Genomic DNA, 23,492 nt, shown 5'->3' on the forward strand with positions numbered 1-23,492 from the left:
TCAATCCCGAACTGCGTCATGCCGGAAGTTAATATATTGGTACCAAATAGCTCCCTTCCCTGGTGCTTGGCATACGCAGGTAGAGTACTCAGTACTTGCTAAACGTAGGAGGTGCTCTCCGATTTATCGGTCCACGTTAAAAACCAAGAGCTCGAAAACAGCTAGATATCGCACCCGTATCTCACTGTATTCCACTCTGCTTCGTTGACTCTGAAAATATAAAGATGAGACTGGATTCACTTTTATCTGATATGGCATTTACAATCACTTGGAATCGTGATTGCATCGCGGCGGGGTCAAGCTAAAAATTTAAATTGGCGCGGAATGTCCTTCATAAAACGTTCTCAGTATTCCACATGATGTACTGTACAGTCACTGAAGGTATGAGCGATAGTAAAGGTTTAGTACCACACTCTGGTATCGGTAGAAGAAGACAGTACGTATTCATCTCATATGTACTTATTGCCACCTGTCCAAGTGTTTCCTCTCCATTTCTTTGAAAGTTTTCATTTGTGAATGGATTACGTACTACTCCGGATAACTCTTGAAAATGACTATTTTACATCAGGACGTTTTGACTATAAAGGATACACAGCTACTGATGACGTAGAACGCAAAGGAGAATTGTCTCTCGAAGAAGAAAACAAAAGCAAAATATTCCAATAAAAATGTTCTTGTAGCATTTCCCTGGTAATATATTTGGGTTTCTCATTTGTATTTCCATTGATATTTGGCAGAAATGATATTAAAAATTACAGTATAGATTACTAAGTTCTAAAATGTCAGGTGTTTTCTTGCTTCATTGTGTCATTGAAGATGTAGAATCGTTTAAAGTAAGGTTGGACCGCCACTGGCAAGGAGACATGCTGTACCAGTTTTGAGACCTGTATCAACGTTGTCTATGGACAGCTGTAATTTAATCATATATACTCATAACTGTTACCAACAACCTTTACACGATAAGATTTTATGAGCTCCGAAGATAGATCGTGACGAAACAAGTTTAGACGAAGAGGGGTTTAAAAAGGGCACAAGTCCTTATACAGAACCCAAAATCATCCTACAGGTATTTGTACATGTAATTATGTATTGCTATTACCAGTATTTGTTATGAGTTTATGTCCGGTTTGCAACTAAATTGTCCGCCACTTAAGTGCTTCAAAAGGGTGTCAGTATAAGAAATTGCCGGCCGATCAACAGAACGTCCACATTGTATAAAACAGTTCTCCTCCACATTTGGGCACAGGACTTTTCTAGTCTAAAATAATAGACATTTTATACGGGATTCTTCCAGTCCCTAACGTCTAAACGGGAATGTGCAAAAAACAGGGGTGTTTTAAAAATATTGAAATTGTTTTAAGTGAAGTACTTTATGGTTGAAATTGATCATAAAGAGTTCTATTCATATTTTACCATGTAAGTGAAATGTTATTTTGCACAAAACAAGCATTTAATGCATTAAAACAGGTTGTTTACATTTCCAATAAAACGGCCATGGCCCAAATGTTCCGAGCGATTTAAAACTGTGCCCTGAAGCCTTGCAGGTGCCCTTCATGTATATATCGTTATGTTTTGACAGAATGAAATGAAGAAAAGCCGTCAAACTCATAATTATAAGTTGGATATTTATTTTTTGTGTACGGAACTAATATAAAATAACATTATCTGGTAATATTTCTTGTTTTTATGATATTTTATAGACGCTATATGCTTTTACCCGGAATCCTAATCGGAACAACTACCCACTTTTGATACTAAACAATTTGTACATGAAGGATTTGCCATATCAAAAATCTAAAAAAAATCTGTCAACGTACAACTATTTGGACTAGGGACTTTTCAACCACTAGATTTTTCAACCCCTTCTTGAAAGGAAAACTGTTCAACCCTTAGACTTTACAACCCCTAGTTTAAAGACTTGTCAACCAACCACTATCTGGACTTTTTAACCCTTATAATGAAGACATCAATCCCTACTGCAGTGCTCCAGCTAGCCCGTTTTTCAATGGCGCAGCGCCCGTGCCCCTTTTCTTACCGCCCTGCCCCTTTTTTGAGTAGTGCCCTTTTCACAAATGCTCTATTAGCGCCAATTATCCCGTTAGTGCCCTTTTTACTATTTAAATCATTATTAAAGATCGGCAGCCGCTGTCATAATTGAGACAAATTACGTAATATGTCACCATGCTGCCCCATTGCCGACTGCTTAAAATATGCCGTACTGCCCTTTCATCTTCCCATGTGCCTTGACCAAGTCATATGACAGCTAATTGTGTATTTGTGTAGTTAGCAGACGACCTGTGTTTTCATAACCGGTCATCTTTTAATCCGATAATTAGGAAAAGCCAAATAGGGAACATCGGCAGGAGGCGGAGCTATTGAATACCAGCCAATCAGAATATACATTGAGAACTCGTTTATTCAATGCTGAAAGTTCGTAAAATGCTATAGAAAATGTGAGGGGATGGTGAAAAATGTTGTCAAGCACAATTAAATATTTTAAAATAATTGTTTATTAATTTGTGTTGTACAGACGAGACTCGCCATTTTAAACAGTGTTGATTTGAAGCAGACGGTCACTGCCGATTTATAAACACAGGAAAAGTGGCGCTAACACAATCAAATACATCACTTATTCAGTAAATGTTTTGAAAGTTTATTTTTAAAATATTGATGATGAAAATTTCTTTGTAACCCACAAAAATATGTTGATGCTTTATATAGTGTTTACCTATCATGTCCACGATCTTGTCAAAATTCGCCGAAACCGCCATTTTGTCAGACCGAATTTCGGAGTTATTTTATCAATGTTCTATGTTTTATAAGTGACTTTTTAAGCAAGGGCAGTGATTTTTATTGTCATTTTATTCTAAAACATCAGCATATTAAACATTATTTTACTAAAGACAATTAAATAACAGCCAGGCTGAATGTAACATTCGTACCCAATCCTGAACGTACCAAATTAACATTCGTCCCTTACATATTTGTTTTTGTGTGTTTATTTATTTGATTGCTTCAAATGTTTAACTGTCTTTGTTTTTCTCTTCATTTTACATGATTTTTAGGAGAAATATGTGACATTGCACTAAAGATGACTCCAGTCAAGTACAATCACACTATACCACAGACAATAAGACAAATTTTAATTTTGATATTAAAACACACCCTTCTAAATTTTGAGAAAAAGACCCATTTTGTTCAAGTCTGAAAATCATGGAAAATGATTTAAATTGAGTATGAAAACAAAACAAATTCTAGGGTGAGACCTCCCCCCCCCCCCCCAAAAAAAAAACCTTGTGACAGGGGTGGACCCCTCCCACAACCACCCCCAATCGCCCCTACACGACTCATGTAGCTTGCCCTTTTCAAAACTCCACCCTGCCCTTTTCAAATCCTGGCTGGAGCACTGTACTGCTTAGCCACAATAATGCGGGTATAGGGAACTTTTTTAACATTTGGATATTCATTTTCGACTGATTCATACCAATATAAAATATATTCTTTAACTGTAACTCAGCAATATTTATCACTGCATTGTTTAATAAAAACACAAAAGTTAAACATAAATTATTTTTAGCCAATACTCTTATTACATTTAATAAAACACAAATTTAGATTGATCTGTCAACAAAGCATCGCCAATTTTTAACTATCTAGCAAGTGCCTGTTATCTTTCTGCTTGATATACTTAGAGCTGGAATCTGTCATTCTTGGCTAGGAAAACAAGAAGTGGGATATGGACACGTAGAGTCGCCAACACAAAAATCGTCAAAGACTCTGAAGCGGCTGTTTATATCAGGGCTTCCATTTAAGAAAGTTTGGAAGTATATTACTCCCTAGAAATGGGTTAAAACTTCCAAAATTGATTCCTTGGAGTTACAAAAACTTCCATAGTTTTGAAGAAAACTTCCAAAGTAAAAAGATTTGAAGTTCAAAATACCAAAACCATGGTCAATATTACTTACATAGACACACTTTCAATCAGTCTCTAAGTAAAATGAATGATTATAATATAAGTCATTAAATTTGGTGTGTTAAAGTTGCAAGTTATATTTTTTTAACATACTACTTGAAAACTAGTGGAAAAAGATATCGTTTTTGGGAGACTAAAACTTCAACATTTCAGTGAAAAACTTCTAAAATTGATGAAAAGGAAGTTCATACTTCCTGTTTCAAATTCTTAATGTAGGCCCTGTTATATGGACTAAATCCCTAATTGAAATATTTTAATAGCTATATTGATGACAATTGAATTCAACCCCTATATAAAAGACATTTCAACCCCTATTATTTGTTAGTCATCCATGAAACAAGTAAACAATTTTCATATTGTTTTAAACAGTATTGCTTGCTACAAATATGGAAGCGAACAAATTCATATGTATTTTTGACAGAGTTTTGACCATTCATACTTTAGTTTTATAAATATTTTTTTGTATGTATATGGTATAGTTGTAAAAGAAAGTAATTGCATAGAACAATTTTTGGCACAACAAATATCCATATATTATCATTAATGTAGCACAATCCTAAAAAGCTCCACTTGAAACATTTAAAAAAAATCCTTTGTTTAAAAAAAAATGTTACACGTTTAAAACATTGTTAGAATATGGCTATTTTAGTACAGTTTAATTATATTTGTTACTGATGTGATCAATTATGTTTTATTTCTTGAAGCAAATATATTTCTTGCCACACTCATACCAAATTATTACAAAAATGTTGAAAAGTAAATGACATAAAGGATATTCTTTTTTCCATGGGTGATGCCATTTTAATTAATAATTCTGAGATTGGGGTAGGGAAATAAGTTTAAATTAAATTTGATGGTAAGTTTCTATTATATTTTATTTTAAATCCAGGAAATGATACACAGGTATTATATTAATCATATTGTCAAGCTGATTATAGTTTGAAATCATGCCCAGATCTTGCAATCTTAGTTGTTTTTCTGTATTTTTTTTTCAAGACCAATAAAATGTCATCTTTTGTATACAACATTAAACAAACAATGCCCTGAATACATGAAAGAACAGGTTTCTTTTTCCAATAACTAAACTTACATTTTACAAACATCAACTAAAAGGATATTGCGAAAAATTCAGATTTAAAACACAACACATGAAACAATCATTGACTTATTATAGCAGACTCCATAGAACAATTTACCTGAAGATATGCACTCCACTTTGACGGAACAATGTTTCAAATTAAAATACAAGTAATATTAACTTAATGTTAATTATAGTCTGTTTAATTCAAAGTTATCGGACAATAATCTTAGTCATCATGATAACATTATGCCTACGTTTTCTATTTGTTTGTTTGTTAAATTAATACTGGCATGAATTTAAAATACAAATAGGTATTGTCATTATTCAAACACAAAAATACACCAAACAACAACAACTTTTAATATAGATTTGTCAACAGTTTTTATTGTTCAGAGTCCATGTACATATGGGTATTCGTTGCTTGATTATCTATTATGTTGGTTTAATATAGTTGGCCACACAAGATGTGTATGATATTGAATATGTCTGATGATGTTAAAATATTATGTCTTAATATTGTTTTGTTTCAATACAAGGTCCTAATACATTTCACCAAGTGAGTGGGACAAGACAATATTTCACGAGTGGCAAAGCCTTTATTATCATTGTCAAACATGCAAAGCAAATCTAAAGAAAACAACCAAAATGTCTCTGATTGGTTGAATTTCCTTGCTGTTTTTTAATCAGATTGACCAGAGTGTTGTTCGCATTGCATCATCACTCTGGTGAACGAGAAGGCCAGAATGCATACAATAAATATAATATTGTTATTATTTCTATCTTGTGCTGTTTGTATGTCTTTTTAATGTTTTTACATAAAATGGAACTATTAACTCAGAAACTTGGTACGAACGATTTGTTACTGCAGGGCTCATCCTAGACAGAAATTTGAGGGAGAAGTGCGATCGGGGGAGGGTGTTGGAGAGAGTTCCCCCCCCAAAAAAAATTAAAGTCGGAAAATTTTGAGATTTTAAATGTCAAATGGTGGGTTCTTGTGTGTCCTGGACAACTTTTCTATGCATTCAAATAGGTGTTGTACTTGTTTTAAAATGGTCATACTGGTTGTTTTTAGTTGGTATTAATTTGTTGTATATACCTTTTAAAAAATAATTCATGTTTCAGACATTTTGTTATATGCAAACCTATCATGCATACATAAATATATCAGAATTTAAATACTGCATAAATAAATCAAATAAGCTAATACAAACAAAACTAGCTTATTGCAAACAACATGACATCAATAGTAAAAAAAAAAATAAAAAAAAATAGTCAATATATCATCACATCTTAGCTCTCAAAACAAGAAGCACTATATACTCAAGCAGTCTACACTATGTAGGTCTCAAGATGAGAAGCACTATATAATATACTACAGGTCTGCATATGATAAAGTTTTCTTTGTTTAACACTTTTCCACTTGAGTAGGGCTCTGTTGAAATCAATCTGATTCAGGGGTGGTCCATCCTCCCTGATTCTCATCAGAGTGTCCAGGTTTTTGTTGTTCAGCGAGGTTCGAAGCCGTGTCATAATGCGATTCTGTGAAGAGAACCCACAATCGCACTAAACACTTCTCATGGGAATAACTGAATAGCACTTTAGGATAATAACAATGTTTGGCAGTTAGCTGGCAAACTTGCACATACACACTTTGGTAATATCCAACAGTCCAAGCGTAGGGTAGGCCTTGGCCACTTGTCTCTTGTACTCAGAGTACTAAGACAAGCACATCTCTGGACTGCCTATGTAAGGTTTAAAGTGTTCAAACAAGGCACTTAAACTGGACTAATCCATACTTGGCGATTGACACAGAACTGGCAATACCTTTAGGCACCAACACACTCATATTATCCACAATCGGTACGGTATGTCCTGGAAACGTTCCTGCACATTCTCTGCAACTCTGGATATATACTGTGATCCCAGGTTCCCTAACAGTCCTTTCTGTTGAGTGCAGTAGCTCAGCTCTGGCTTGAACCCCGCCTCATCCTGGTCCTCCAGTATCTCCTCGGGTTCATCATTTAAACAGTAACTGATTCTCTGACAGAAGCCAGCATTTTAACAATGCACTGGACAAAAAATGCAACCAAATACAGAGTGACATGATTCAGACCTGAACACTTTAAACTGCTTGAACAACACATTATAAAATAAAGACAATTATAATTAAGAAACATGTTGTTGAAATTCAACTTCTTGTCACTAAACACTTGTTTACACGCAGAGATCACCAGTTGCAAGTGCCTGCATAACTGAATATAAACAGTGGTCGAAATTAGCACAAGCCCGCAAGCCCTGCACTGGTTAAATGTCTTTCGGGCTTGCTCAAATTCTGAATTTTATATAGCAGGGCTTGTTCAAAATTTTGATGCCAAGCAATAGTATAATAATTTGGGCTTGTTGATCCAAAAGTCTAATTTCGATGACCGTATAAATCTAATGAAATTATGTTCTTGACTCGAAATGCTTCTCTCTATCTGAGCAGTACATGAAAAGACGGAAATGTTTAATAATTTACCAATAAATGGAAATTTAAATGAAAATAATGGTTCTGAGTCTGTACTGTATATATAATTTTTTCTTCATAATTATACCGGTAATTCGTGCCATCCCTTATATTGGGTGACCTGGAATATTGTTTTTCATATTTACTTCATTTACACCTGACCAAAAATGTTTCACTTTTTTAATGTTGATTGTGAATCTAAAACAAGGTGGATGCATGACATGTTGCAGTATGTGTTTGCATGCGTAAAACAAGTTGTATGGTAGATCAAGTAGAACACATGCTGTTGAAACACGCAGGTTTTACTTCAACCTGGATTATGCTGAATGAACAAACGCATTTCATCAAACTTTCGGCAATATTTTTTTATGAGTCAGTTGTGGGTGGGAAGACATTTGATGTTTATTTAAATTTAAGTTTATTTTAAAAACGCTATGGTAAGGATAAGGTTGCAAGTTTGGTAGTTTTTGTACCTATATAATGTACACTATCTTGTTTCCTCTGCTTGCAGCACAGGACAATGAGTATGAAGCAAAGTGGATCAGGGAACAAATCACGGGGCCTCCTGCCCCAGCCCCAGGCCTCTGTCACGGCTGCTGCTGTCGCCGCAGCAGGTGAGCAACTAGCCTCAGGGAGCCTCCAAGCTTGTTTGAGGACTTTTTTTGCCCTTATATTTAGAGGTCGTCTATGTTCACTATAAACTGGATAATGTAATGAGTTTACTTGAAATCTAGTTCTGTACGCTTTTAGGATTAACATACAGTAAATTAAAGAGTAACTTTAAATTTTAGCTTACACAAAGTTAATTTGCCAAAATGATGACAGACTTCATTTCAATTTTTTTGCCAGCTTTTGTTAGGGATGAGGTACTTGAATACTCGGAGCTTGTTATTTAAGTAAATATTATTTGAGTAAGACTTGTAAGTACTAAGTAACTGAAAATAAATGTTTTAAATGAAATAAGCATGCAATTCATAAATTTGTATCGATTCACCTTCAGGGAATGCTACCTCGAGCAATCAGGAACTAGCGAGCTACTTTGAGTGCCCGGTGTGTTTTGACTTTGCTCTACCTCCAATCATGCAGTGCCAAAGCGGCCACATTGTCTGCCAGAGCTGCAGACAAAAGCTCACAATGTGCCCAACATGTCGCGGCCCGCTTGGTGAGAATCTTTCATTTGTAGCTGGCTGCTAGGTGAGAACCTTACACACATCGCTGGCTGCAAGGTGAGAATCTTACACATGTCGCAGGCTGCAAGGTGAGAATCTTACACATGTCGACTGCTGCCAGGTGAGAATCTTACACATGTCACTGGCTGCTAGGTGAGAATCTTACACATGTCACCGGCTGCAAGGTGAGAACCTTACACATGTTACTGGCTGCCAGGTGAGAATCTTACACATGTCACCTGCTGCCAGGTGAGAATCTTACACGTGTCACCGGCTGCCAGGTGAGAATCTTACACATGTCGACTGCTGCAAGGTGAGAATCTTACACATGTCACCGGCTGCCAGGTGAGAATCTTACACATGTCGCAGGCTGCAAGGTGAGAATCTTACACATGTCGACTGCTGCCAGGTGAGAATCTTACACATGTCACCTGCTGCCAGGTGAGAATCTTACACATGTTGACTGCTGCCAGGTGAGAATCTTACACATGTCACTGGCTGCCAGGTGAGAATCTTACACATGTCACCGGCTGCCAGGTGAGAATCTTACACATGTCACCGGCTGCCAGGTGAGAATCTTACACATGTCACCTGCTGCCAGGTGAGAATCTTACACATGTCACTGGTTGCAAGGTGAGAATCTTACACATGTCGCCTGCTGCCAGGTGAGGATCTTGCACATGTCGCAGGCTGCAAGGTGAGAATCTTACACATGTCCCAGGCTGCCAGGTGAGAATCTTACACATGTCGCAGGCTGCAAGATGAGAATCTTACACATGTTGCTGGCTGCAAGGTTAGAACCTTGCACACATCGCTGGCTGCAAGGTGAGAATCTTACACATGTCTCAGGCTGCAAGGTGAGAATCTTGCACATGTCGCAGGCTGCAAGGTGAGAATCTTACACATGTCACTGGCTGCAAGGTGAGAATCTTACACATGTTGCCTGCTGCCAGGTGAGAATCTTACACATGTCGCAGGCTGCAAGGTGAGAATCTTACACATGTCCCAGGCTGCAAGGTGAGAATCTTACACATGTCACTGGCTGCTAGATGAGAATCTTACACATGTCACCGGCTGCAAGGTGAGAACCTTACACATGTCACTGGCTGCCAGGTGAGAATCTTACACATGTCACTGGCTGCAAGGTGAGAATCTTACACATGTCACCGGCTGCAAGGTGAGAATCTTACACATGCCACCGGCTGCTAGGTGAGAATCTTACACATGTCACTGGCTGCCAGGTGAGAATCTTACACATGTCACCGGCTGCCAGGTGAGAATCTTACACATGTAGACTGCTGCAAGGTGAGAATCTTACACATGTCACTGGCTGCTAGGTGAGAATCTTACACAAGGTGAGAATCTTACACATGTCGCTGGCTTCTAAATGAAAATCTTACACTTGTTGCGGGCTGAAAGGTGAGAATCTTACACGTGTTGCTGGCTGCAAGGTGAGAATCTTACACGTGTTGCGGGCTACTTGGTGAGAATCTTACACATGTGGCAGGCCGGTAAGTGAGAATATTACATCATGAGTCGTTTTCGGGATTGTTTCAAGTAATGCCAAATGCTCCAAATCACTTATGTGCAATAGTTTGTCAATACATTGCTAATATGTTTAAAGCTGCACTCTCACAAATTGGAAGTTTTGACAACTTTTTTATTTTTATCCCCCGCCTATGAAATAGGGAGGGGGATATTGAAATGGCGTTGTCAGTCCGTCCTTCCGTCTTTCCTTCCGTCCGTCCTTCCTTCCGTCCGTCCTTCCTTCCGTCTGTCCATCACCTGCGTTTTCTCAGTAACTATCCGGTATAATTTCATGAAACTTAAAATAAATATGAACCACTATACTGGAATGATGCCCGTCCAAAAAAAAATTTGATTGGTCAATTGTCCTTGGAGTTATTGCCCTTGATTTTTTGAAAAATGCACATTCACAGCCATTTCTCAGTCACTAGCTGGCAGAATTTCATGAAACTTTGAATAAATATGAATTACTATACTGGGATGATGCCTGTTCATTTTTTTGGATTGGTCAATTGTACTTGGAGTTAATGCCCTTGATTTTTTGAAAAACTCATTTACAGCCATTTCTCAGTAACTAGTTGGTAGAAATTCTTGAAACTTGAAATAAATATGAACCAACATACTGCGATGATGCCTGTTTATTTATATTTTGGATTGTGTAATTTCTATATGAGTTATTTGCCCTTGATTTATTAAAAGATCCATGTTTGCAGCCTTTTCTATGCAACTAGCTGGTAGAATTTCATGACACTTGGAATAAATAAGAACCAACATACTGTGATGATGCCTGTCTATTTTTCTTTTGGATTGGTCAATTTTCCTTAGAGTTATTGCCCTTGATTCATTAAAAAATCATTGTTTGCAGCCGTTTCTCAGTAAAACCAATGTGCTTATCTTATTCTTTCTGAGATTTTTTTTAACCTTCAAGCACAAACAAGCCATCAAGCACAAACAAGCCATCGTTGGCGGGGGATATCTTTTCACTGAAAATGCTTGTTTGTCTTGGATTGAGCCAATTTTTGCGAAAATCTATGGAAACCAGTGATATAAGACTGCTAACAAAAGATCAGATGGCAGATTTTTATATTTAAGTTCAAAAATTAATGTTTTATGCATTTTTTAAATTGTTAGTAACGGTCTAAGCCATAAAACATTAGTTTTGGAACGGAAATATGAAAATCTGCGATCTGACTTTTTGTCAGCAGTCTTATATCACTGGTTGGCAAATATTTAAGCAAAAATTTGCTCATTCCAAGACAAAAAAATAAAAAAGTTGTAAAAATGGTAAATCTGTGAGAGTGCAGCTTTAAGAGAAATACAGAAGAATAACTCACATCAACTTATGAATATGTTGCTGTATGGTTATCATAGAACACTGCTCGATAAATAAATGAACAATAGAATGTATCATTGTTTACCCAAACATTTTATAAACTATAAAATAAATACAGAAATCAATTTTAAAGTAGATAATGATAGATGAATTTCAAAACTAGTGTTTTTTTGCAGGAAATATACGGAACCTGGCCATGGAAAAAGTGGCTGCCACAGTAAACTTCCCCTGTAAATATGCAAACAATGGCTGTCAGACCACGCTACTTCATACGGAGAAACCAGAACATGAAGAAACCTGTGAATTCAGGTATGATCAACACATGAAGGCATGATTTTGTATGATGTGCTTTGATAATTTAAGTGTGTGAATCAGTACTTTCAGTATATTATTCTGCAAGAAATGTCAGATTAAAGCATTCTTTTCAAGTTTTGTTGAGTTTTTTTAAAACTTCAAATTTTGGAATAGTATTCTACTATTGTTAAATTGTTTGTTGTATAGAAATAATTTTACTATGTTTATTTTATTGGTTTAAGAAGTGAAAGAAATCGGAGCATATCCGCTTCATTTTTCTTTCACTTTACTTGGATACTTTATTGCAGACCGTACTGCTGCCCATGTCCGGGGGCATCATGTAAGTGGCAGGGCGGGCTGGAGCAGGTAATGCCACACCTCATGTCCTCACACAAGAGTATCACCACTCTCCAGGGTACGTAACTCACTCACTTGTAACAACAGATTCATCAAGTTTTACTGAAGTCGTCCATTTTTAGCTCGACTATTCAAGAACAAGGAGAGCTATTCTTCTCACCCTAGCTATTGAATGAAATTCTGGTTATGGTTTTGTAGGTAACAACATTAAGGCAATATCTCAGCAAAAACATCATGTATTACATTAGGCCACACCAAATTAATGTTAAGTTCCTCGGATTTTTGCCAAAAAAAAAATTGGAGCGAGCGAGCACAAAAAAAAAAAAGTTTGTCAGTTTTCATAAAAACCGAAGCGAGGGATGAGCGAAAAATATATTTTTCCTTATATTCAATATAAATAAGAAAGATTGTTCAAAATAATTGCCCTAAAACCCATTTTAATGCCATCTTGAACTGCACCTCTAATGGACATTGGGAAAATGTCAGAAAACATACTATTTATTCATCCGTGTTTAGTACAAACATTATATGGATAAATCTAATTTCTTATATAATTCAAACGTACTTTAATATGAGGATCATTCATAATAGTAAATAACCCTGCTTTTAGTAAAAAGTTTGAAACGACTTATATAAATCTACCTGAATCAGTTAAACATCATAATTATGCAACTGTATTTAGACATAAGTTAGGATTGATTTTGAATTTGTAAAAAATGATCACTTACACAGGCATCATCAAACATCAGACTCCATATAACATAGACTAAATTTTGTTTTTATTGTCACAGGAAATGCAATGACATGTGCTTATTAAAACAAAAAGAACAAGGGTATTTTTCAGAGTACTTCTTTAATTATTTAGATGTTTTTATGCACCAGCCAATTGTATATGCCCCCCCCCCCCCCAATTCCGGAATAATAGTTGGGACTTTGACTTCCGGTCTCTCAAAACCCGGGTAAAATACCCGATCTGCAGGGACACACTGCTGGTAAAATCCCTGCCAAATGGCCCCGCAACCCCGAATACCTATGTGAGGCCCATTCCCGACTATTTTCAATATGAAGACAAAACCACATTCACTAGGCACTGCAGGGCCACCTGAAAGGTCAAAACACAGCCCATTGCCTCTGTTGTCCCCGGTATACTCCTGGAACAAGGGCAAGGGGTGGGCGGGGCAGTGGTTACAATTGACAAGTGCATTACAATCCCAGATTATGCTGCAAATAAAAACAAAATATAAGGTGATAAACTTAGGCTTACTTATGTTGAGGTATATCCAGACCAGTGTTTATATCGCTATTTGTGAAGATATTTGTTCAAAACTTGTTTTGTCAGAATTTGATCAAAAATGAGCTTGATACATCAATTTGGACCAAACAATGACTCGTGTTACAGTTAAGTTGACCTGTCCGATTTCCATTCAAAACGAGTCACTAATTACGCAATAAAATCGCAACCAGTCACAGATACACATGCTTTATTGCATAATGATTGCTTTAAATAATGATCCTTTAGTGCATGAGACGATCAACAATGACTTCAAGCATGCTCAAAACATATTTATTGTCAAAAATAAGATTTAATTTCCAAAATTCGAGCCACATTGTTTATACCGGAAGCCGCTATTTTGATTGAATTTATTGAAACCCATGCTAAACCGATCTATATACAGTATAAAAACACTACGCATCGGTAACTTCCCTTTACAAAAACAAGAAAACTAGCGTAGAAAAATTATACTTGATTATTTTTAGCCTTTTAATAAATTATTACCTGAAAAAAATCTGCTTGGTGATCAAAATGAAGGTGCGGGCGCACAAAAAAATAAAAATATTTTTTTACATTTTCAAAAAAATAGGAGCGGTAAATCCGCGGAACGAAATATCAATCTGGTGTGGCCTTAAGACTTTATACATGTATATCAAGTGTGTTAACTCAGTATTGCATATAATGCCAATTACTGCCCTTATTATTTGACTTTGAAATACTGGTTATGGTTTTGAATATTAGCACATTTAAGTCGGTACATATATATAGTTTCAATGCAATACATAATATTATGTTGCCTGTTGATTAATTTCTCATCAAGTACATGATTTATTGCATTGAGACTTAATGCATTTATATTCAACAATCAGAAATGCTTAATTAATCAAGTTAGATAACTCTGTTTTGCATACCATAAATGCCCCTTCATTATTTGATTTTGAAATTCTGGTTAAGGTTTTGCATGTAACCACATTTAAGTCATTATCTCAGTTACTTCTTCATGTATTGCATTGAAACTATAACATGAGCTATTAAACATCTATTATACTTTATTCATGAAGTTAGATAACTCTTTTTTTTGCATATAATGCAAATTATGGCAGTTTATTATTCAGCTAAAAATCTCAATAAGGTTGTGCCTGTAATGTAATTTTACTGTGATCCATGCATGTTGCACCAAAACTTTGCAATCCTTAAACTTAAAAGCTTTCTCTTTGACAGCTCTTGTTCAGGAACATAATAAGCCATGTGCGTACTATCAATTTTAAAATTAGGATAAAAATGCACCTATCTAAATCTTACAACTTAATCATGGCAAATTGCAGTTGTCGAAATTAGCACAAGCCCGCAAGCCCTGCACTGGTAAAATGTCTTCCGGCTTGCTCAAATTCTGAGTTTTATATAGCAGGGCTTGTTAAAATAATTGATGCCAAGCAATAGTATAAGAACTCGGGCTTGTTCATCCAAAAGTCTAATTTCGATGACTGAAAATGTATCATGTAAGTATGTAGCATTTCCTATTTACTAAGAACACCCCAAATCATGGAGTTACACCTGTGACCATATTGACTTGGATTCGACCGGAATATCTTGTGTGTATAATTACAAAACAATTCTGATTTGCAGTTCCACATGTGCAAGATAAGATAAAGTTTATCTCCAATCATGAGTCATTTGAAGAATGACATGCAAATCACAAAATAAATAATGCAGAAGATAAAAAAACACACAATAACTTAAGTTTTTAATGCAAATCAAGCTTAATTCTTATTTTCGAACACAATTTTTTTAAAGATAGTAGTTGGTTAATACCATTATGCATATTTCCCATTATTTCTGTGTAAACCGGGAATGTAATTTAATATATTCATTGTATTAATCTGACTTGAAGGTCTTATATTATTGATATAATTTGTAAATGTTAAGTCAATGTCATAAACTTTTAAATATATAAAGACATATGATGGGAATCATGTTTGATATGTATGATATAATCTGACTTCGATATCAACAGAATCAGGTATCATTACAAACCCCAGAAGTGACCGTCCTAAATTCAGAAAGGTTAAGTAGGACTGATTATAAAGTCTATTTTTGGATACTGGTATGTCAAGTGGCACTTCAAAATGTTAAAGCAGACACTATATAGTCTTAGTGACTACTTGTGATAAATAATCCGACAAATACCTTGATCTATTATTAAAAATAATCTAAGGTGTCATTTCAATCAATCATTGACGTCATAAAGAAGCTGATTTGTGTGTTAAATGGACAGAGATGTTGTACATGAGTTATCTAAATGTTTTATAGAATGACATTCCAGCTCTTGTAGCACGCCAGTAATAGCTTTATGGGTGTGAATAACTGACAACCATGGACAGAAAGCTTATTATAACTGTGTTTTGGTTTGCTTATTTCATAAAATTTCTATCTTAAGATGTCATCGTATTATCACTAGATTTCAACGATGAAAATGTTTGTTATTGTGAACAAGTAAGAAGTGATATTAATTTTTTGAAAATCAAAATTGATTATTGCCAACTAAAGACTGATTTCAACAATACTCGTTCAATCCCTAGTAACAATACCTTATAACAATAACAACAATAAATCACATATATAAGCAATAACGTACACACCATATATAATATACCAGATCTATTGCATTGAAAGATACATGTATATATGCTCTCTGATTCTTGCTAATCTCTATCAGTGACTTCATGGATTTGGCTGGTTACCAAAATTCAAAACTGACAATGCATTTATTTAAACATCGATAGACACTGAGTAATTATTCCCATCTTGAAACCTTGCACAAAATCTCTAGTTGCAGAAATCTATGACACAAACTAATTAATTCAACCAAATGTCAACATTCTGATCAACACATCACAAAAATATGACGAATTAAACAACAAATGAAAATAAATACAGATCATTATGACTTCCTTATTGAGTTCATTCATCAATGATAGAACTTACAAGATTCTTTAAAGTAAGTGGGCAAAGTTATGTGACCAAACTGATTGACTGTCCTCACAAAGGAAGCATTCAATATATTGGAAATACCATGATCCATCAATGGTTGTCTCATATTATCCAAGCTACAATTATACAATGTTCATCTTGTTCCTTTCTTTGCTCACAGGTGAGGACATAGTGTTCCTGGCGACGGACATCAACCTGCCCGGGGCTGTGGACTGGGTGATGATGCAGTCATGTTTTGGCCACAACTTTATGCTTGTCCTTGAGAAGCAGGAGAAGATGGAGGGACAGCACATGTTCTACGCCATTGTACAGCTCATAGGCACTCGCAAACAGGCAGAGAACTTCGCATATAGGTTAATATAGTACCTCTTACATTGTACAGCTCATAGACATACACAAACAGGCAGGGAACTTCACATATAGGTTAATATAGTACCTCTTACATTGTACAGCTCATAGACATACACAAACAGGCAGGGAACTTCACATATAGGTTAATATAGTACCTCTTACATTGTACAGCTCATAGACATACACAAACAGTCAGGGAACTTCACATATAGGTTAATATAGTACCTCTTACATTGTACAGCTCATAGACATACACAAACAGTCAGGGAACTTCACATATAGGTTAATATAGTACCTCTTACATTGTACAGCTCATAGACATACACAAACAGTCAGGGAACTTCACATATAGGTTAATATAGTACCTCTTACATTGTACAGCTCATAGACATACACAAACAGTCAGGGAACTTCACATATAGGTTAATATAGTACCTCTTACATTGTACAGCTCATAGACATACACAAACAAGCAGGGAACTTCACATATAGGTTAATATAGTACCTCTTACATTGTACAGCTCATAGACATACACAAACAGGCAGGGAACTTCACATATAGGTTGATATAGTACCTCTTACATTGTACAGCTCATAGGCGTACACAAACAGGCAGGGAACTTCACATATAGGTTAATATAGTACCTCTTACATCATTCAGCTTATTGGCACACGTAAGCAGGCAGGGAACTTCACATTTATGTTCATATATTACCTCTTATATTATTAAGTCTTCTAATCCATCAGTGATATTAAGTCAGTATGGCCATGCACCAACCAGCGAGTGCAAGTGATAAACTAGTCAAGTCACTGGAGTTAATAAGATAATCTTTATCCATTTTATAAAGCCTTTAGTTATGTTTCTGTCGTCAAAGCACTAAAAGTCCTAAATGTATCTGATGTACTCTTCTTGACAGTCACCTGGTCATTGTTACCTTCCAGATTGGAGTTGAACGGTCACCGTCGTCGGCTGACATGGGAGGCGACACCTCGCAGTATACACGACGGCGTCCAGTCCGCCATCAGTGCCAGTGACTGTCTAGTGTTTGACACTAATATTGCACAGCTCTTTGCTGACCACGGCAACCTAGGAATTAACGTCACCATTTCCATGTGCTCCATGTAAACACCACACATATGTGCTGTTATGTTATTTGTGTAGTGCTTGTTATGTGGCAGTCTGCCTCAGTCCGCCAGGGTGATGATTGTGTCCAACATTAGACCTCTTTAATCTTCATCTTTATGTGAAGCCTGCCGGAATTTACTTGCCTCATCTAAATAACTAATGCATTTACTTCTTGTTGATTCTCAAAGATGTTAAGGCCAATAGAAATTAAGTGCTAGATTTTCATCCATTTTTTTTTTAATGGGGGCGGGGGGTGACATTTTATTTCTTTATTTTTCTAAGATGACTGTTTTACCCTTGAATTTTTGTTCATGCAATTTCTTATGGCAAAAGGGACCTTATGCATTGTTTCTAGATGAACCATGAACAAGATTGTAACAATTCTTTTTTACATGTGAATGTTACACATCAACACCATAGGTATGAATAAACACCATTCCCGGACAGCATAGGACCAATACGCAAATACAGAGCCCAGTTAAATATTTTTATTTGAGTCAATAAAATTTAAGGGTGGCAGCGAAAAAAATAGGGGGCGGTCCGGGATGAAAATTTAGCAATTAATTTATAGTCGCCTTACTAGTCCTACATTTAATTTGCAGTGAATGTTCTATTTTTAGAACACATTTGACTGCAATGTGAGCAATGTCAGCTCAGAATCTTCCTTTGCGAGTGTTTGGAAGAATCTTTCTTGAAACAAAACTTCCCTCATATATAGTTCTGTGGTTAGTTACTTGAACTGATCTGCCAGGCTTGATGAGGCTTATCCGAACATCCACCATGTTTTTGATTTTGGTACAGTAATTACTTGTTATTGCTTGGGCGGGGCCTGAATACAAAACCCGATGAACTCGTTTATGCAGTATTGGTAACAGTGATATGTTGGTGTGTCATGTCATGACGATAAGGTTGCAAGCAATCACCTTTGACTGCTCAGAAAATAGATCAGTGAATAATGTCAGGATATCGGGAACTGATCAGTTCCTCTCGTCTAACATTTCTTCCATTTTAAAAGTTAAATACAGATATTGTAATTATTGGAGTATGTTGAATTATTTTAAACATGTACATATAGACAGGGACTTTTAGATTTCTTTCATTAATAGACTGTGTATGTTAAGAGTAAAAGTATTAAATTAGAAAGGCATCCATTTTCATCCATGGTCTGTGGTGGAAATGGCTACCATCTAGAACTAATGAGACTTATTTCATGGCAAATTGTTAAGTATAAAAATATGTAATAAAATACAAGTTTTAGGTTATTAATGAAGGTGACTTTGAAAGAAGATTATGTGTTGAGCACATTTAGATGTATATTTCAAATCTATGTGACAAGCTAAAGAAATGTGCTAATGTGAATGATTGTTGTTATGTTTTATGTATCTTCGACTTGACCCACTATTAAGTGAAGCATGTTTTTTTAGCATAAATCTAAACGTATAAGGAAACCAACGTTACATGTAGTTTTCACGACCCATTTTTCAGTGGTGCGCTTGTTAAAACCAGATTGCAGTAGTTCTGTTTGGTAACTAAAATATGATCTTCTAGTTTTGTTATCTAACTGTGATATAAATTGGCTGTTGTGAGGGACAGTTTTATAGGATTTTTCTGGTAAATATGCAAGCATGCTCTAGGAAATATAACTTTGTTCTAAAGAGTCAAATGGACAGTGTTGATCATTATTAGCCATTACCTACCTTAACTTTTCAGTGCACATTTCGTTTGAAATCAGTTCATATTCGTGACTATGTACCAGAGAAGCGAGCCTCATTTGGAGTTCAGCTTCACCGTAATCTAATTACACATCTAAAGAATAAACTGTAAATCATGACAAAATAAAATCCTAAAATCCTCTTCAAATTATAGGTGATTTTGTGAAGCACTATTAACACCGTGTAAAACAAAATGTATGAATTTCGATTGCCATATAAGAGTGTTGTTTTATCTCTGACCATACAGGTATCTTCAAAATGAGAAATTTCTGTCAGGCAATTGTGTGTAGAGTGAACGAAAATAATTTTTATAGTTGGTTTGTGGAAATAATTACAGTTCATGACTAGTAGATACTAGATACAAACACAGAGTTCTGGGACGTCTGTAGGTAAGAGTAGGAAATTACCCTTCAAGCACTTCTGTTAGTGTATTCAAATGTCCGTCTTGTGTACAAGCATTTTATTCTGTTGTGTGACATGAATGTGTCTCTTTACGTGTCATGTTACATTCTGTGTTAACTGTTAAGGTTTTTGTAAAATACACATTGTTTTTTTGTATATGAAACTTTGTAATTGTAGATATTCTGTCAATCTGAAAATGTTCAAAGTTGTAAATGGAATCAGTTGTTTATATTTTCTTTTGATATTGGAACGCAGACATGTTTGTTAACTGGTATTTGTATGATATGGCAGTGATGGCACACATGCCATATATTGTCTAAAAATAGCTAACGGCTCATGCATATTCAAAATTGATTAAGTCTTGTTAGAAATTCCCTTACTTTTTTGGCTGGTTTCTCTGAAGTTTTGCTGTTATGTAAATTATGAATGTAATATATACTTAAACTAATTGAGACCATATCTTGCTATTTTTTAGCTCCACTATTAGAATAAGGAAGGCTATACTACTAGCTCCGGCATCGGCATCTGGTTAAAAGTTTGAGGGGAAAGTCAGTTTTTCCTTATAACTCTTAATACCCCTCATTCAATTCACTGATTCTTCATACAGTTGTTCAGGACCATCACACAATTAAGTTCCATAACTCCATATTATCTTAATATGGCCCCTGGGAACTTTGTTAGGGCACATTGTGTCAGGTATTAGTTAAAGGATAGTTGGCATTTTCACTCATAACTTCTATACCCTTCATCAAACAATTAGGTTCCATAACTCCATATCATACTAAATACAAATTATGGCCCTTGATCTACTTAGGAGTTTGGTTAAAGTTTTAGGGCAACTTGAGGTTTAAACTCTGATCTCAAATAACATTCAATCAATGGACTTCGTACTTCACACAGTTGTCCACAAGGTTACATAACGCCATTAGGTTACATAACGCCATATCATCCTAAATACCAATCATGGCCCCTGATCGACTTAAAAAGTTCCAGTTTAGTTTAAGATCAACACAGGGTTTTAATATATTCAAATAATGATCATTCAATGGATTTTATACTTCACACAATGATTGTTGTTCACGGCCACAACACAATACTTCACACAATAACTGTTGTTCACGGCCATCACACAATAACTGTTGTTCATGGCCATCACACAATACTTCACACAATAACTGTTGTTCATGGCCATCACACAATACTTCACACAATAACTGTTGTTCATGGCCATCACACAATACTTCACACAATAACTGTTCTCCATGGCCATCACACAATACTTCACACAATAACTGCTGTTTATGGCCAGCACACAATACTTCACCAATAACTGTTGTTAATGGCCATCAGACTATACTTCACACAATAACTGTTGTTCATGGCCATCACACAATACTTCACACAATAACTGTTGTTCATGGCCATCAGACTATACTTCACACAATAACTGTTGTTCACGGCCATCACACAATACTTCACACAATAACTGCTGTTCACGGCCATCACACAATACTTCACACAATAACTGCTGTTCACGGCCATCACACAATACTTCACACAATAACTGTTGTTCACGGCCATCACACAATACTTCACACAATAACTGTTGTTCATGGCCATCACACAATACTTCACACAATAACTGTTGTTCATGGCCATCACACAATAACTGTTGTTCACGGCCATCACACAATAACTTTTCACAGCCATCAGACAATACTTCACACAATACGGGTTGTTCATGGCCTTCACACAATAGCTGTTGTTCATGGCCATCACACAATACTTCACACAATAACTGTTGTTCACGGCCATCACACAATAACTGTTGTTCACGGCCATCACACAATAACTTTTCACAGCCATCAGACAATACTTCACACAATACAGGTTGTTCATGGCCTTCACACAATTAGGTTATGCAGCTCCATTAATCTAAATACAAATTATGGACCTTGATTGACTTTGTTTTCTTAATTGTTTTTGACAAGCACATATAACATCATTAATGCATTCATGCATTCATTTTTAAGACAAAGCAGCATATAGTTGAGCACACTGTTCTACGACAGCTCTTGTACTAATACTCAATAACATTAAATATTTAATATGAAGGATGAAGAATGAAAATACATTGTTTATTGTGTCATATTTGGATTTCATTATTGTACATTAGAATATACTTCATATTACTTGATTTATTTCTATAAAAGATGAAAATTGTTCAGGGTTTTATCTATATTGGCCTAGTTAGGTATAGAAGCCAGATAGATGTAGAAGACTGCTAAATATAGCAGCCAGTTAGATGTAGAAGCCAGGTAGATGTAGAAGCCAGTTAGATGTAGAAGCCAGTTAGATGTAGGAGCCAGTTAGATGTAGAAGTCAGTTAGATGTAGCAGCCAGTTAGATGTAGAAGTCAGGTAGATGTAGAAGCCAGTTAAATGTAGCAGCCAGTTAGATGTAGAAGCCAGTTAGATGTAGCAGCCAGTTAGATGTAGAAGCCAGTTAGATGTAGCAGCCAGTTAGATGTAGAAGTCAGGTAGATGTAGAAGCCAGTTAGATGTAGCAGCCAGGTAGATGTAGAAGCCAGGTAGATGTAGAAGCCAGTTAGATGTAGCAGCCAGTTAGATGTGGAAGCCAGTTAGATGTAGAAGCCAGTTAGATGTAGAAGCCAGTTAAATGTAGAAGCCAGTTAAATGTAGAAGCCAGTTAGATGTAGAAGCCAGGTAGATGTAGAAGCCAGTTAGATATAGAAGCCAGGTAGATGTTGAAGCCAGGTAGATGTAGAAGCCAGTTAAATGTAGAAGCCAGTTAGATGTAGAAGCTTGTTAGATGTAGAAACCAATTCTACCAGGTAGATGTAGAAGCCAGTTAGATGTAGAAGCCATATAGATGTAGAAGCCAGTTAGATGTAGAAGCCATGTATATATAGAAGCTAGTTAGATGTAGAAGACTGTTAAATGTAGAAGCCAGTTAGATGTAGAAACCTGTTAGATGTAGAAGACTGTTAGATGTAGAAGCCCGATAGATGTTGTAGTCAGCTAGATGTAGAAGCCAGTTAGATGTAGAAGCCAGATATATGAAGAAGCTTGTTAGATGTAAGTCTGTAAGATGTAGAGGTCTGTTAGATGTAGAAGCCAGTTAGATGTAGAAGCTTGTTCAAAGTAGAAGCCAGTAAGATGTAGAAGCCAAAAAAATGTAGAAGCCTGTTAGATGTAGAAGACTGTTGAATGTAGAAGCCAGTTAAATGTAGAAGCCAGTAATATGTAGAAGCCAATAAGATGTAGAAGCCGGTTTTATCTGTTGTTAATGTGCATGTGTTCGTCTGTCCATAAACACGTTCTTGTTGGTACCAGGCTATTGAATTAAGTTGTATTTTTCAAATGAACTGTTGCTA

The 23,492-nt window shown here is 35.9% G+C and overlaps 1 protein-coding gene across 2 annotated transcripts; it reads left to right on the forward strand.

Annotated features, from left to right (window-relative positions):
• The first annotated feature begins 606 nt into the window (after nt 1-606).
• On the forward strand, nt 607-22,318 carry LOC128231499 (E3 ubiquitin-protein ligase SIAH1A-like). Of its 2 annotated transcripts, none has more exons than XM_052944413.1 (7): nt 607-690; nt 8,072-8,174; nt 8,561-8,722; nt 11,766-11,898; nt 12,192-12,298; nt 16,665-16,857; nt 17,798-22,318. In XM_052944413.1, exons 2-7 carry the CDS (start codon nt 8,081-8,083, stop codon nt 17,979-17,981), a joined length of 873 nt encoding a protein of 290 aa, XP_052800373.1. In that variant the 5' UTR covers nt 607-690; nt 8,072-8,080; the 3' UTR covers nt 17,982-22,318. The 2 variants fall into 2 exon arrangements, with proteins under 2 accessions (XP_052800373.1, XP_052800374.1); XM_052944414.1 differs by lacking the exon at nt 607-690 and adding an exon at nt 700-1,066.
• Nucleotides 22,319-23,492: the final 1,174 nt, after the last annotated feature.

Source organism: Mya arenaria, chromosome 4, assembly GCF_026914265.1.
Source record: "Mya arenaria isolate MELC-2E11 chromosome 4, ASM2691426v1".
NCBI classification, from domain to species: domain Eukaryota; kingdom Metazoa; phylum Mollusca; class Bivalvia; order Myida; family Myidae; genus Mya; species Mya arenaria.